The 15,498-nt window shown below is 32.5% G+C and overlaps 1 protein-coding gene across 1 annotated transcript in view; it reads right to left on the bottom strand.

Annotated features, from left to right (window-relative positions):
* Positions 1–12,735, bottom strand: part of LOC136030555 (nicastrin-like) — an 89,335-nt gene extending 76,600 nt beyond the window's left edge. The window contains exons 1-2 of the mRNA XM_065709609.1: positions 12,670–12,735; positions 6,547–6,645 (exon numbers count right to left, since the gene is read on the bottom strand). Coding sequence (XP_065565681.1) covers positions 6,547–6,645; positions 12,670–12,706 — 136 coding nt within the window. The 5' untranslated portion in view covers positions 12,707–12,735. The remainder of the gene's footprint in view (positions 1–6,546; positions 6,646–12,669) is intronic.
* Positions 12,736–15,498: the final 2,763 nt, after the last annotated feature.

Here is a 15,498-nt window from a genome sequence, read left to right as displayed (position 1 = left end):
TATACATTATCCTTTTCAACAAGCCCTCTTATTGACATGCTACCAGAAATCAGAGTTATTTTTTAGGGTTTGCTAGCAAAATCTTGATGTATCAAGTTTCTTAAAGGTACTTAGGCACAAAGAATGCTGCCATCTACATTGCTATAACTGAGAATTAGATGAAGAAACTGAAAAATATGTGGAGGTACAAAATTCGCTTAATATCTAGCATGTGATTTACTTACTTAATGAAATATGTCTACTGAACTGTATCACATTTAAGGTCATTTATTCGAGCTCTTAAAATCGTGCTATTACCTACCAGTGCTTGGTACATTAACTTAATTTCAAGAAATGATCTTAGGTTTATTATTATTCACATAGCATACCCTCTTTGCAACCTCAGCAAACCTTATCTTGTTCAGAGCTGGATAAAAGGGAACCAGCCAAGGCAATGGAGGGGTATTATTTATTAGTTGTCACCCCTCCAAAACTTTATATTAAAGATTTCTCAAACATGATTCCAGCCTAGGTCCTTTCAAGACCCAGGTGCAGATATTTTTGTGCCCCCTTCTTTTCATTTAATTGATTTCTTTGTCAATAATTTGTTTCGATCGACATGATCAGACAAAAACCTGGTTATAGCTGTCTATATTCGAAGACAATTAGCTTACGCCCAAGAGGAGAAACTATGTTGTTAGTATATTTTCATTAAATATTTAATATATAGAGTTGATATTTTGGTTAGGTTAGGTTACATTTTGCATGCAGGCCGGCTATACTTAACCCTCAGTTCCCCCCTAATATGAGACTTTTCAAACATGATTCCAGCCTAGGTCCTCTCAAGACCCAGGTGCAGAGATTTTTGTGCCCCCTTCTTTTCATTTAATTGATTTTTTTGTCAATATTTTGTTTTTCCCCAAGAAAGAGAATCGTTTTTGCCTTGAAAAAGTGACCAATATACTCTTATGATTTTCATTCCTTCCTTTTTATTTGTGATGTAAACAATTATGCAGGACAACTTGGCCTTTAAGAACTATAAAATCATAAGACTTTTGGAAAATTCATTGCCTCTAGTGGTACTTATTAATCATTCAGAACACACTCAAGAGTTTCGATCAGCAAGATCAGACAAAAACCTGGTTATAGCTGTCTATATTCGAAGACAATTAGCTTACGCCCAAGGGGAAAAACTATGTTGTTGGTATATTTTCATTAAATATTTAATATATAGAGTTGATATTTTGGTTAGGTTAGGTTACATTTTGCATGCAGGCCGGCTATACTTAACCCTCAGTTCCCCCCTAATATGCAAATATATAGCCCAAAGTATATATATCCTATCTATCTTCCAAGCATCTCAGTTGTTTCAACCCACGTACCTGTAAATCGAACCAAATTGGGTGTGTTCTGAATAATTAACAATTACCCCTCTAGTTTTTAACTCAGAAAAGGAATTCCCAGAGAACAAATGAACACAGTACAACAAAAAGAACCAGTAATTGCTGGCTGACTACATTTAAGCATCTGGACACAATTTGGTATGGATCACATTAAATATGTAGGAGCCATGATAGTAATGACAATAAGTGACAATCTGGATAGAACTCTCTGAAAAAGCAGTAGGCAAAAAATAACAAACTATGGTGTGCTGTGTAGCTCTGGGAATAGAAATTTCAGAGCTTTCAGAAAATGTACCTTTTTATCCATGTTTAACCAGTTGCGGTTGAATTCTTACTATACGAACTTGGATGTAGCCGGAAACTTCGTTGTTGATGGTGTCATGTAAAAAATTGCGATCACAAGGTAGTTGAAATTCGGTTATTCGCACAATATGCCTTCCTCTGTGTATTGACAAAGTTTTTGAATTTGATGAACGTGACAAGTCAGGCACAGAAATGAAGACGTTATGATGGTCCAAAAAAGGTGAAAAAAATACAGTGCTCTTACTAATGAGCTTAGCGAAGCCTCACCAGCAACAGTTTGTGATGCTTGTGCTAAATGGCTGTGTATCAACTGTCTAGAGATGTTAGAGCCTGAGTATAGGTTATTGACAAAAATGTCTCACTGGCTTGGTTCTAGCTGGTTTTGCCCAATTTGTAAGAGAAATGATGAAACATCAGTTAATCCAACGTTTATTAAAGAAATTTCATTAAAAAGCTTGAAAGATTAAAGAATAAAATTCCATGTTAATTTCATCTCAAAAATTAATAAAATATTCAGCAGAGCATATTCTGGATGGATCTTTCGAGATGCAGAGAAAAGAATTGAAAGCTGAACTAGAAACCAAATTAAAAAATCAAGATAATAAAACTGAATTGTTAAAAGAAGAGATTGAAAAAACATAATGACTACACTAAATGAAGTGGAGGATCAGTTCAAGGAGATCCTCGCAGAAGGAATGGTGCCATCTAGGGTTAAACTAACCTCAAATTTTCAGAATGACATTCAAATCATTCTGCTACAAGAAAAAGAGGCAGTTAAATTTGATAAATAATGATGTTCCAAATGAGGGTAATGCTAAAAAGCTTCTACTTTTTAGTAGAAACTTTTCTACTAAAAAGTTCATTATTAGGTTATTATAATCTAATAAACTAGATTAGTTTAATCTAGGGTTAAACTAACCTCAAACTTTCAGAATGACATTCAAAATATTCTGCTAAAAGAAAAAGAGGCAGTTAAATTTGATAAATAATGATGTTCCAAATGAGGGTAATGCTAAAAAGCTTCTACTTAAACACTTGTGTGAAGTGTATGGTATGAACAAGAGTAAGTTAATAAACGAATAAAGAATACCCATACCAAGGAATAACTCCAGTTCTACTTTTAGTCTCAGATACCAAAACAAAATGGGCAATTATCAGCAAACTATTATTACTTATTATTATTATTACTTATTATTATACAATATAATAATTATATATATTATTATTATTATATAATAATAATTATTATAATATATAATAATAATTATATTATATAATAATATTATTATTATTACTTAAAAAGTTGGTCAGTGCAATGGATAGAATGATTTCAAATGATGAGATGGAACTAACAGTAAAGGGTGGAAAAAACGAGGCCAGTCATCTGGATTTGGCTGTCATGTGTTGCCACCTAGTGATTTTTCAAGTGAATCTAGTATTTCTTGGAGTTGCAGTGTTGATAAAATTTACGATAGAGACCTTCGTTCATGCACTACCAGTAAAAATAGAAGTCTAGAAGAAATTACCATTCCAAAAAATGAGAAACTGCTAAAAGTGAAAATTGCTAATGTGGATATGCTAACCATTTGTGGTCCTGGCAACTAATGTGAACTAAGTATCAGGGACTTGGGTAGTATGTTGTTTGCGCAAATATATCAGTCAATTGCTAAGAAAACTTTGCTGTCCATACTGTGTAACGACATTTTGACGTCCAAGCAAAACTTTATCCAGCTGATATGTTCACAGGTTAAATGTTAATAAAAATAAATGTCTCAATTATTGCAAAATTATTTTGCACTTTACCTGTAGCAATGTCTATCTAATGCATGTGCCATGTGTAATCCAATAGTCAAATATATGATCATGCTGTAATCACCTGCAGCAACGTCTACAGGTGCAGTTTGTCCTGTGGTTTGTAAGTATGATGTAAGGTAAGTTTCTCCCAATTAAAACTCCAAGGGAAATTACCCCCCCAGGAAAAAACTGAATAATTTCTTCAATTTTCCCTTCATACTCCATAAAACATGTTTCAGTTAACTTAGCTGTTTTATTTTGAATGCCCCCCCCCCTCTATAGAAAATCCTTAGACATCTAACCATTTGCACCAACTAGATTGCTGGTTCACATAAATATAACAAAAACTAAAAGCTACCAGGTTACCTAAAAACTCAATTCCAGGAACTAAACAATTAAGTTGCAGAATAAGACCAATAATTACATATTGAGCTAATTTAGGGCCCATAGAAAAAAAAAATATTTAACCAAAATTCTTTATTAATGGGGATCAAACATTGCATTTTTTGGTCCAGATTTTCAAGATTTCTTGTGATTTTGTGGACTTGGGTAGTATGTTGTTTGCGCAAATATATCAGTCAATTGCTAATAAAACTTCGCTGTCCATACTGTGTAACGACATTTTGAAGTCAAAACAAAACTTTATTCATCTGGTATCTGATCATCTGATCAGCAACTTGGGTAGTAGGTTATTTGTGCAAATATATCAGTCAATTGCTTCACTCTACTTAATTCTTCACTCTACTTAAGGATGTAATTGCATCCATTTCACTTAAAATTCTTAACTGCATGCGTAGACACACTAGGAGCCTGTTACAATATTTCTTCATTTCTAACGACATTTTGACTTCCAAGCAAAACCTTATCCATCTGATATCTGATCATCTGATCAGCGACTTCGGTAGTAAGTTGTTTGTGCAAATATATCAGTCAATTGCTAAGAAAACTTCGCTGTCCATACTGTGTAACGACATTTTGACGTCCAAGCAAAACTTTATCCATCTGATATCTGATCAGCAATTTGGGTAGTAAGTCGTTTGTGCAAATATATCAGTCAATTGCTAAGCAAACTTTGCTGTCCATACTGTGTAACGACATTTTGACGTCCAAGCAAAACTTTATCCAGCTGATATGTTCACAGGTGAAATGTTAATAAAAATAAATTTCTCAATTATTGCAAAATTATTTTGCACTTTACCTGTAACAACCTCTATCTAATGCATGTGCCATGCGTAATCCAATAGTCAAATATATGATCATGCTGTAATCACCTGCAGCAACGTCTACAGGTGCAGTTTGTCCTGTGGTTTATAAGTATGATATAAGGTAAGTTTATCCCAATTAAAACTCCAAGGGAAATTACCCCCCCCCCCCCAGGAAAAAACTGAATAATTTCTTCAATTTTCCCTTCATATTTCATAAACAATTAAGTTGCAGAATAAGACCAATAATTAAATATTGAGCTAATTTAGGGCCCATAGAAAAAAAAATCTTTAATCAACATTCTTTATTAATGGGGATCAAACATTGTATTTTTTGGTCCATATTTTCAAGATTTCTTGTGATTTTTGGCCCACTATTTATGATAAGAAAGTCAATACAAAATAATCAATGAACAGATTGAAGTCGCCTACCGTTTCTTTTCTATTTTTTTACAACATTGAAAATAAAATGACAGTAAAATTAAATTTTGAACTGATGATCTTTCAGCAATTATTGTCATTATACATCTCAGTTTAACTTTATTAGTTCTTTCAAAGACCGTTCAAGAAACATATAGTTGTTGGGTTTTTTGGGGGGGAAGGGGGGTATCTACTTCTAGATATCATACACACCAGTTGGCACGTAACAAGCATGGTGAAAGTGTGTCAAGTGTGGTAGATCTGTGTGAAGTAAAGCAGAGGAAAATATGGTGAAAAAAATGTGGCACATATGGCATTCCAAGATGCACAGCCGGTGAAAGAAATTGGGTGACCCCTTGAGTTTTTTTTCATATTTCAAGAACGAGAGCATTTATTTTCAATTTGTTCTTGATCAGTCAGAATTTATTAAGGCGATTCCAGTCTTGATTATATATAGTATACTATTATATGGTATACTATTCATATATCTAGTCTTGTAATGATAAGACAATGACATTCACTGTGTGTAGAACCCGGCACCACGCCAGCGAACGCCACCGACAAGACGCCCGGTCGGCCGCCACAAAAGTGTCGAAACGACGGTGGTGCACTGCCACCAAAAGAGGTGGTGGCGTTCTCATGGCTTTGAATTAATTTGCGCCAATTCTTTATTGCGTTAACCATAATGTTGGAGTTTTTCTTTTCTCATGTTGAAAAATTTCAATTGTCCTGCTTAAAAATCATGTTAGGTTTTTAAAATTCACCAAAGAAGTGCGCACACAAATAGTTTGCATGGAAGACCTGCTCTCCATTTAGCATTAAACAGTTGGCCGAAAAGAATAATCTTTGGCAATCTGTCATCCTTCATCCACAGAATGTGCCCTAGCCATCTCAACCTTTATCTCATTATTAAATAGTTTATGGTAATGAACTGTAGTAAGGAGCGAGCTGGCTCTATAGTAACTGGAATTCTAAAAATGGGAATTTTGATACCAACATATATATGAAATGACTTTTATACTGATTTTAAGAACAAAAGTTTTGTCAAATTTAGTCAGACCTATCAAAAGTTTTGAGCCTGAGAAAATTTGCCTTATTTTCAAAGAAAGGGGGGACCATCCCTAAAAGCCATAGAATTTTAATGAAAAATCAGACCATCAGATTCAGCATGTCAGAGAACTCTCCTGTAGAAGGAGAGTTTTGCAGTACTCCTATCTGCAAAAATGTGGAATTTTGCATTTTTTGCCAGAAGAAAGATGCATGTTTATTTGTTTATGTTTTTTTTTCCATGGGTGATTGTATTGATCTAGTGGTACTAGGATGTCCTGAGAGGGCTCTTATAAAAGAGGGCAGATAAAAATTCAACAAATTTTATTGGCACCTAAAAATAGCCATTTTCTGGGTACACCCTATTGAAATATGAATAGATACGAATTACAACTTACATGAGCAACCAAACTGATGTGTCCCATTAAACCGTCTGAAACATCCAACACTCCCTTCAACTGGTTTGTATATTCTTTTTGCAATTCTTTCTGCACTAGCTTAAATAGATAAAAATGTAAAATAAAAATAAGCAAAAAATCATCCATAACATCTTTAAATTGGCTTAAATATCATTTTTACAATTCTTTCTGCATTACCTGAAATTTATGAAAATAGATGCAAAGTGTAAGAAAATAAGCAGAAATGAATAAAAAATTTGGTGGCTGATCAATTACATTTATTCATTCAAAATTGTTGGTATTCATTCTCTTTGACCAAAACAATCATACAGAAAGCTTCATTAGAAATATACCATCATTTTTCTATCTCATTTATCAGTTTATCAGAGGAGTCATTCTCCCATAGAATCTTTAGACCCCCACTCTCAAAATGATTTTTAAATCCAAATTTAGGTTGGTCTTACACATAGGTTACATTGATTTTCAGAAACATTTAAATCTTTATGAGCATAGTATATAAATCATGGCAAAGAAATTGACATTACCAATATTTTATGATTTGTGTTTATCCAAATCTAAAAAAAAAAAAACATTTCACCTTCATTAGGTTCTACTTCATTGTCACAAAGGGGGTTTTTGTGGCAAGCTATATCTCAGCAGGAACAAAAACGTCAGTTGTGGATAGCCAATGGAAAGCAAAATTGACTGGTAAAAATTAGCCAAATAATGACCAAAATGAAAGTTATTGAGACTTCTGTTGTTATAGCCAATTTTTCTCCATAAGATATTGTTTATAATTGGGTCTTGGTCATGATTTTGAAACTTTTCCAAATCTACTAATAATTTATTTAAACTTGATTGCAAAACAAAGAAAATTAGAAATTTTATTAAACCACGAGTGCAATATTTAAATTTAGTGCTAACAATTACTAGCCAAAGAAGAAGAAACCAGAAACACATTCCAGTAGTGACCTGGATCCTCAAAGTGACCAGTAGTGACCTTTCAAAGTCAATCCAATTCTTATATTCCTGCAAATACTGCTAATACTACTTGCTTCACACTGAAATTAGAGTCTTTTCTGAGTACATCAGATTGAATTAGATTTCTGGTTGCTGTCAGTGATATGTAGAAGGACAAACAAGGTAGAAATGCAGGCTGAGCAGTGCCAAGGTCTAGATGCAATTCAGGTGCAGAAAGGGGTAAAACTACAAGCAATTTTTTAAAAGCTTACAAGCATACACTAGAATAGATAAGAGTAAAGTCACAAAATGGTAGTTTCATAGCTTCTGGGCTGTTCTAAGTCTTTGCAAACAGCAGTGCTGTATATATAGCTATCCCTATGAAATATGTGATATACGTTTTTAATTATCCCCATAAAAACTGTGGACTTGGAATCAACTTGTTTCAAATGGACGTCCAGTGTTGTTGCCTAATACTCTCAAGGAATAAATATACCCTAGTAAAAGCAAATATGTGAAATCTTTTCAAAATACACAGATCTAGCAAGAAAAGAGCAGCATTTTTGACAAATTGCAGCTTATTGAGCTCTGAAGTAAAATAAGCAAATACTTAATTGCAATAAATTTCAATAGGTGTTCTTGAATGTAATTCTGTAACTGTAATTGACTATTGAATGCTTAAAAATTGGAAGAATAAACTACAATAACCTTACTGAATGCAGGACAAGATATCTTTACCATTTGAGGGCAGTCAACAATCTAGGGAAGTTGCTATGATTGACCAAATCTAGAGAAAACATACTAATAAAATATAAGTAGTACCATTATATTTATTATTCTATGGTCTATCACAGTTGCTTTTCTGAAATTCCCCCTTGCCCTGATTGTCCTCAATATAGCCCTAGGACATAAGAACTAAAACAAAAGATAGTCAATACATAAAACTGAGGTGAACATACTACTCAACTCCTTTTTGTTTATTCTTTCTGAATGTGCTAATCAATTCACTCACAATTACAATCCCTCCCTACCTGCAAGTGCCATGTATAGCCCCAATAACGTATTTCTTTGTTATATTGATGTAGTCATTCCTTCTAGCTCCTATTTTAAACCAGTTATCTTCTTAGTTACAATTTATTAGAGTATATTATTTACCAAAATATTATTTAAAATGATTTCAAAAAGCATATAATCTGATTAACAGATACATCCTGCATGCTAACAAGTAAGAGTTTCTTCATTTTCTTTTTGTATTTAGGGCAAAAATCTAGACAAAACTACTTTTGCTACCTTTGAAAGGGGTTAGGTTAGGAAAGTGAAACTGTGTAATGAATCCAGGGCCAAAAATATACTCTGGGAAGGTATTACCAAGCTAATATGTTAATATCTTCTGACTTCTAAGTAGAATTTTTCTTAAAAATTTCCCTATTTGATAGGTCTATGCCTATTGGAATTTTGACAAAAATGACATTATACCTTAATTTTCAGTTACTTTTTCTCTGGTTTTAGTTTTGAAAATGCAATTCCTGTTATTTGAGCACAATTTTAGTGCCAAGTTAGGTTACCAACCACACCCAAGAAGTGAAATTAACTTAATCCTAATAAAAAATATCAAGATATGATGAAAATGTAATACTTTACTAACAAAACCATGGAAACTACAGAGGAGAATTACAGGAAGCAGACCACCTAGGATACATTATATTAAATACCTAAACTAATCAAATCTATATATTCAATATTGAATTAAAATATACCTCCAAAGTTACCATAGTTTATCTCACTCAGGCAAGCTAATTACCTCCAAATACAGAATAGAAAAACTGGTTTGACTCAGATCAAGAACTTGGGTATGGTTGGTATAATAGACAAGTACCAAATTTTAAACCAAAGCAATGTTTTTTTTGTAAATTTAGAAATTGTATTTGTAGATGTTTGAAACATCATTAATTAGGACTAAGCAAAGTTTAGAAGCTGAATATACTTTTCCTGTACTTCATTTAAGCAGAAGATCTATTTTGCAACATTTCACTTTCATAACACAAATACTTTTAAGGGTTCTCAAAGGTCAGTGATATCTAGAGGGAGGAGGTAGGTACTTCAAAATACCTAACCAGGACATCTTTTAGTCTGTAGATCCATTCCTGAAAGCTTCATTTTCCTAACCTAGCCCCCTTCCAAGGTAGCAAAATGTAGCTTTTCTAGAATTTTACTGTATTAAGATATTTCTGTGGTTCTATACAAAACCATCAGGGGGTAGGGGGTCATTTATAAGTAAATCAAATATTATTTTTGGAAAGAGCATACAAAAAGGAGTTACGTTGGTCAGTTTGTTCATCCTGTCCCTATGCTAGGCTACTTACTGATTCTTGCACAGTAAGATTAGAGTATAACAGTTCAGTGGCTTTTGGAGAGAAAAGGGATAGAGGTTGGTGCTTCAAAGGAGGGAACAACCTCTTCTGGTTTCTGCTTCTGGGAGTGGTGATCCCTCCCAGGGGATCACGGAAGCTCTTGATTTAATCTCTTTCCTCAACTACTTTCTAGTGTTGAGAAAAGCTCTTCATCTAGAATTTTAGGTAAATATGGACCAGTTCATATAATTGCTCTATGAATAAAGTAAACTTACCACTTGATGCCATTTTTTATGCTCTTTATGAATATAATTATATTTATGAATATAACTTTTGCTGCAAACTCAATTTTAAGCATTTTCTGAACCCTTGAAAATGATAATTTCTATCTATGTTTTTTGAACATAAAAAGGACTAGAATATTGGTTTCAAACTTTTTTTCATGAAAAATTATATTTTATTAAAGTTATATAATCCAAAGCATTGATTTGTCACAATTAAGTTAGATAAAAAAAAGTTCAAAACAATTTCTCTGTTTTTTCATCCACTTTGTTCATGCTATCAGCATTGATATTATTTTACACATAGGTGAAATGGCAGTTTCAATCAGCCTGACAGATTATTAGGAAAACATGGTGGAATTGTTTTGATTTTATTTTTATTCAAATCAATCTTGAGAAATCAATGTTTGTGAACTATACAACTTTTACAAATTGGACTTAGGCTATATTGAAACAGTAAGTTTGAAACAAATGTTTCAACCCATATTTATATCCAAAAAATATAACAAAATTATTATTTTCAAGGGTCCTAAAAGAGCTTAAAATTGAATTTGCAAGAAAAGTGACTATTATATACAGAAAGGGCATAAAAAATAGCATCAAGCAGTATATCCACTTTATTTGTTGCCCAAGAAACTGCTCCATACTTAGGCTACCACATACAAATTTTAACCATAAACAAACTGAAAATGTTAATTTGGTAACTCTTCTGGTAAATTGCAGAATAGTGGGTCTTCAGAAGGACACTTGTTAAACAAATAGAGAAGAATTTTTAGATTGCTAATTTGATGGTAAAATTTACATTTGGAACAATTCAATGATGAATTTTATAAAGTAAGACAGTAAATTTAAAGCAAACCAAATAACAGGTTTTTGTACAGGTTTTATGCTCTTTATGAATATAATAATTGCTTCTACCTTAAATTCAGATTTAGGTACTTTTTTAGCTCTTAAAAGTGACAAAATTTCAAAAAATTATGACAGTTCATATAAATGACTTAACAATACAGTGAACATACTACTTGATGCATTTTTTTATGTTCTTTATGAACAAAATAATTGCTTCTACCACACATTCAAATTTAGGCACTTTTTAAGTTCTTAGAAATGACAAATTTGACATAATGATACTACATTTTCTTAGTGCTAAAATTATTTATAATAAGGTTAGTTTAGGTTAGGTTAAGAAGTGCTTAAATCTGAATTTAAGGTAGAAGTGATTATTATATTGGTAAATTTATAGCAAACAGTATTACTGGCTTTTGTATAAAGTGAATATACCACTTGGTGCCTTTTTTATGCTCTTTACAAATATTATGATTGCTTCTACCAGAAATTTGGATTTAAGCACTTTTTGACCTCTTAAAAATGACCTGAATATGGGGTATAAAAAGGCTTAAAACATTGGTCTCAAAGTTTGTAACATTGGACTACTGTTTCATTATAAATCTATTTTTTTTTAATGTTGTACTATCCACAAGCATGATTAAATTGGATAAATAAAATTTATCAATGTTATGGTGTTTTCTTCTTCCTTGTCACCAAAATTTCAATTAAAGCATGCATTTTTGGTCATTTTTTTACAAAATAATAGGATATTTGAAATTGCAAATCTGTAATAATTTAGAAACAAATTTGGGCTACATATTTGCACATCAGGGGGGTGGGGGTAAAGCAGAGCATATAATAAATATGTAAACTAATCATTGTTGTATTTAATATAGTTAAATTTATAGCAAACAGTATAACTGGCATTTGGAATAGCTGGCTTTTATATTTTTGACTAAAAATGAATGCTTTTATTTAAAATGCAATGTCAAGGAAGAAGAAAATGCCATAACATTGATAAAATTTATTTATACAATTTAATCATGCAAAATCACTGCTTGTGGATAATAGGCCTATAACATTAAAAATGGATTTATAATGAAATGATAAGTTTGAGTCCAAGTCAAAGTCTGAGACCAATGTTTTAAGCCTTTTTTATACCCCATATTTAGGTCATTTTTAAGAGGTCAAAAACTGCTTAAATCTGAATTTCCAGTAGAAGTGATTATTATATTTGTAAAGAGCATAAAAAAAGGCATCAAGTGGTATATTCACTTTATACAAAAGCCAGTAATACTGTTTGCTATAAATTTACCAATATAATTGCAAAGAGCATAAAAAAGGCATCAATTGGTATACTCACTTTATACAAAAGCCAGTTATATGGTTTACAATAAATTTACCTAATTACCTACATGTGGGACCATCAGGGGGGGGGACTTGGGGTTGTATTGTCACTAATGCAACTTTAGCCATAAAAAGAACATAAAATAAAGCATTCTAAAATCAATCTATTCTGGGAGCCAGTATTCTGCATATTTATCACCTTTCCATTGATCATGTTTATATTTTCACTAACTAGCCTAAGTAGAGTTTGTGAGAACAAGCCAATAAATCCTAGGCAATTCAGATTCTTATTCTCGTTGGTGTAATTGAATGAAGCTTCTAGAATTTCTTCTCTATGCTCCAATTCTAATTCTTACCAAAAAAACACAGGGAAATAAATAATAAAGCTTTCATTGTTTTGATTCTATTTCTTCTTGATAATCGAAGTCGAACGTAGTTAGTGTCAGAAAATGGTTTTTGGGGTCAAGTGCATTTTTTTTCACTCCGGGAGAAAACTATAAAAGGAAGATGACTGGACTCAACCTAAAATTTCAAGATCCACTAATGCCTATGAAGATAAAAGAAGGATTCCTCGCGTATCAAAATTCACCTTATTTGCCTAAAATGTTGTGATAATTGGAGAAAGGCTTTGATTTAGATCCTCTTTTGAGTTGACTTGATATTTAATAGCTACTTGGAAAAACACTTTTCCGCACGTTGACCAATCGTTTGTGTTGCGCAGGTACAGATCTCCTGATTCAATGGCTTTGGCCGGTATTACCCTTGGATCACTGATTACAAATATATAAAGTCAAGTGTCACGTTATTCTTGACGTTATTGTTCATGAAGGCTTTAATCATAAAAATCATACATCTTTTATCGCGAGAAAAGTTGGAATGATGAGAATGTTAAAGAACATATTCCCAAAATATCTTTTATTAGTAATAAAATCGCAAGGAATGTTAGAATGATGAGAAAGTTGAAAAACATATTCCCGAACTATGTGGTGATATTGATTTTTTTTTCTCTCTAGTCCACCCATATTTGGTACGTTGAGTGAGCATATGGTCTAGTACGTTTTCAGTTCATTCGAAGCAACTACGCTTGATGCAGAACATGGCACTCCAAGTACTGACTGGAGATAGTAAAGGAACATCGATTAGATTTTAATATGTACAGTTAAATTTGATCCCTCTGTCAGATCTACGAAACTTTAATCATGCATTATTCATATGTGAGTATTATTCCAAATTAGTTCCTAAGCGTTTCCTTAATTTATTTACTTCTTGTTGTGAAATACATAATTATCATATTATTCATGTATGAGTAGTGTTCCAAATTAGTTTCTAAGTTCGTATGATGGAATACACAATTATCCAACAGGGTATGCCAATAATGGGAGGACACCTCAACTTAATAGAACTAAATCTTTGTTTTCAATACGTCATACTGGGCGAAATGTTTTAATAGTTTGTCTGAATTTTTGAAAAAGTTGGCAAATGTGCGCGATTTACGTAAAAATCCTAAAACATTCCATATTAAGTTGTGTTATTTTTTTTTTAAGTTAAAATTGAATTTCATTCGCTATCAAGGTTTCACAAAAAAAAATTAAAGGAAATAAACCGTTTTGTTTTTTTAGTGGATGGAAATAGGTTTATTTTTTTCGGTGTGTTGGCAGATGAAATGAGTTGTTGTTTGGAAAATTAAAATTTAACAGAATTAAAAAAACTAGCCAAAGTATTACTACCTCTTAAAGCTACCTTTAAGCCATTATTTTATAAAATTCTTTTAAGTTTTTCACTCAAACCTGGAACATATGGTAGAGAACAAAAAATATCTTTCTTTTCTGTTGTTTCCACGAATTCTGTAAAGGATTGGACTTCCGTAGAGCAACAAAGTGGGGTTTATAAAATCCCATGTACTTGTGGAAGCTCTTATGTGGGACGTACTAACCAGAATTTAAAAACGAGATTGCTACAACATCATAATTCTATTTCATCGTCTTTAAAGCAAAATACCAAACCTGAAGATTTCACGTCGGCCCTCTCGGAACATATATTTAATTTTCCAAATCATTTTATTTTGTTTGAAAATGTTTCTTTGATTTCTAGGGACCAAGGTTTAAAGCAAATTTTCAGAGAAACAATCGAAATTAAAAAAATCTATTCAAGAATAATTCCATAAACAGAGATACAGGTGAATTTGGATTGGACTCAATTTATAATAATTTACTGAGGTCAAATAAAGTAAATATCACCTCACCTAAGAGCTATGACCTCTGTCCATGTAATATGTCAGATAATTCTAATGAACCGGAACCGAAAAGGTCAAAAAGATTTGCCTCCCCTGTTGCATTGAAAAAAATAAGAGCAATAAACTATATGCAATTAGTTTATTAGGTATAAATTTTGTTTATTTTTATTCATGTCTTTTAGTTTTACTGCTTATGATGAACACTGTATATGTGTTCGAAATATCCAGTTAAATAATTTTACATCTTTTCACTGTCAATAAAAAGGTATCATCCCTATTTTGAACTGTTTTACTTTCGTCAATTTTATTTTATGTTTTAGGGGTTACTCCGAGCAAACAAAAGCTTAAGGAGGGTTAATTATTTTGTTGTATTATTTTTTTTTGCGTGCTTTTTATTGTTTGTTTTCATAAATTGAAAAAGGGCGCTAGAACTGTCAATAAAACTTTAAATGCACTTGGGTCTTAACTTAGAACCCTTGCCCACAGGCTCTTGGGGGTTGTGTTTACCTTGAAGTTATTTTTATAAGATCATTCAGCTACTTTTTCACAAAATAGCTATTTAAAATTTTGATCAGATCCCCAGGCTCTGGGGGTTTGTGTCAACCCTCGAGGGGTTGTTATAGATCTTTAGACTATCTTGAACAAAACAGATAACTCACAATTTCAATCGGCCGTATGTGGGTAAAAAAGGGTGCGAGGGACTAGTTGCCCTCCGATCACTTTTGACTCTGCAAGATTGTACTAGAACTTCCGATTTCCAATTGAATGAGCTACCTCCAAAGTTTATAGACCACCCCTTACATAAAAATGTTACATGTTAACAATGGGCATCTAGCATAGCTTATAGTCTTTGCCCTGGGGGCTGTGGGGGGGGGGGTACATCCCCAAAGACATGGTTGCTGGAACTTTCAACTATGATGAACTAAATGCCAATCTAAATATTTTGATTGGG

This window comes from Artemia franciscana, chromosome 8, assembly GCF_032884065.1.
Source record: "Artemia franciscana chromosome 8, ASM3288406v1, whole genome shotgun sequence".
Lineage (NCBI taxonomy): Eukaryota > Metazoa > Arthropoda > Branchiopoda > Anostraca > Artemiidae > Artemia > Artemia franciscana.
This window is presented reverse-complemented; position numbering and strand designations above follow the sequence as displayed.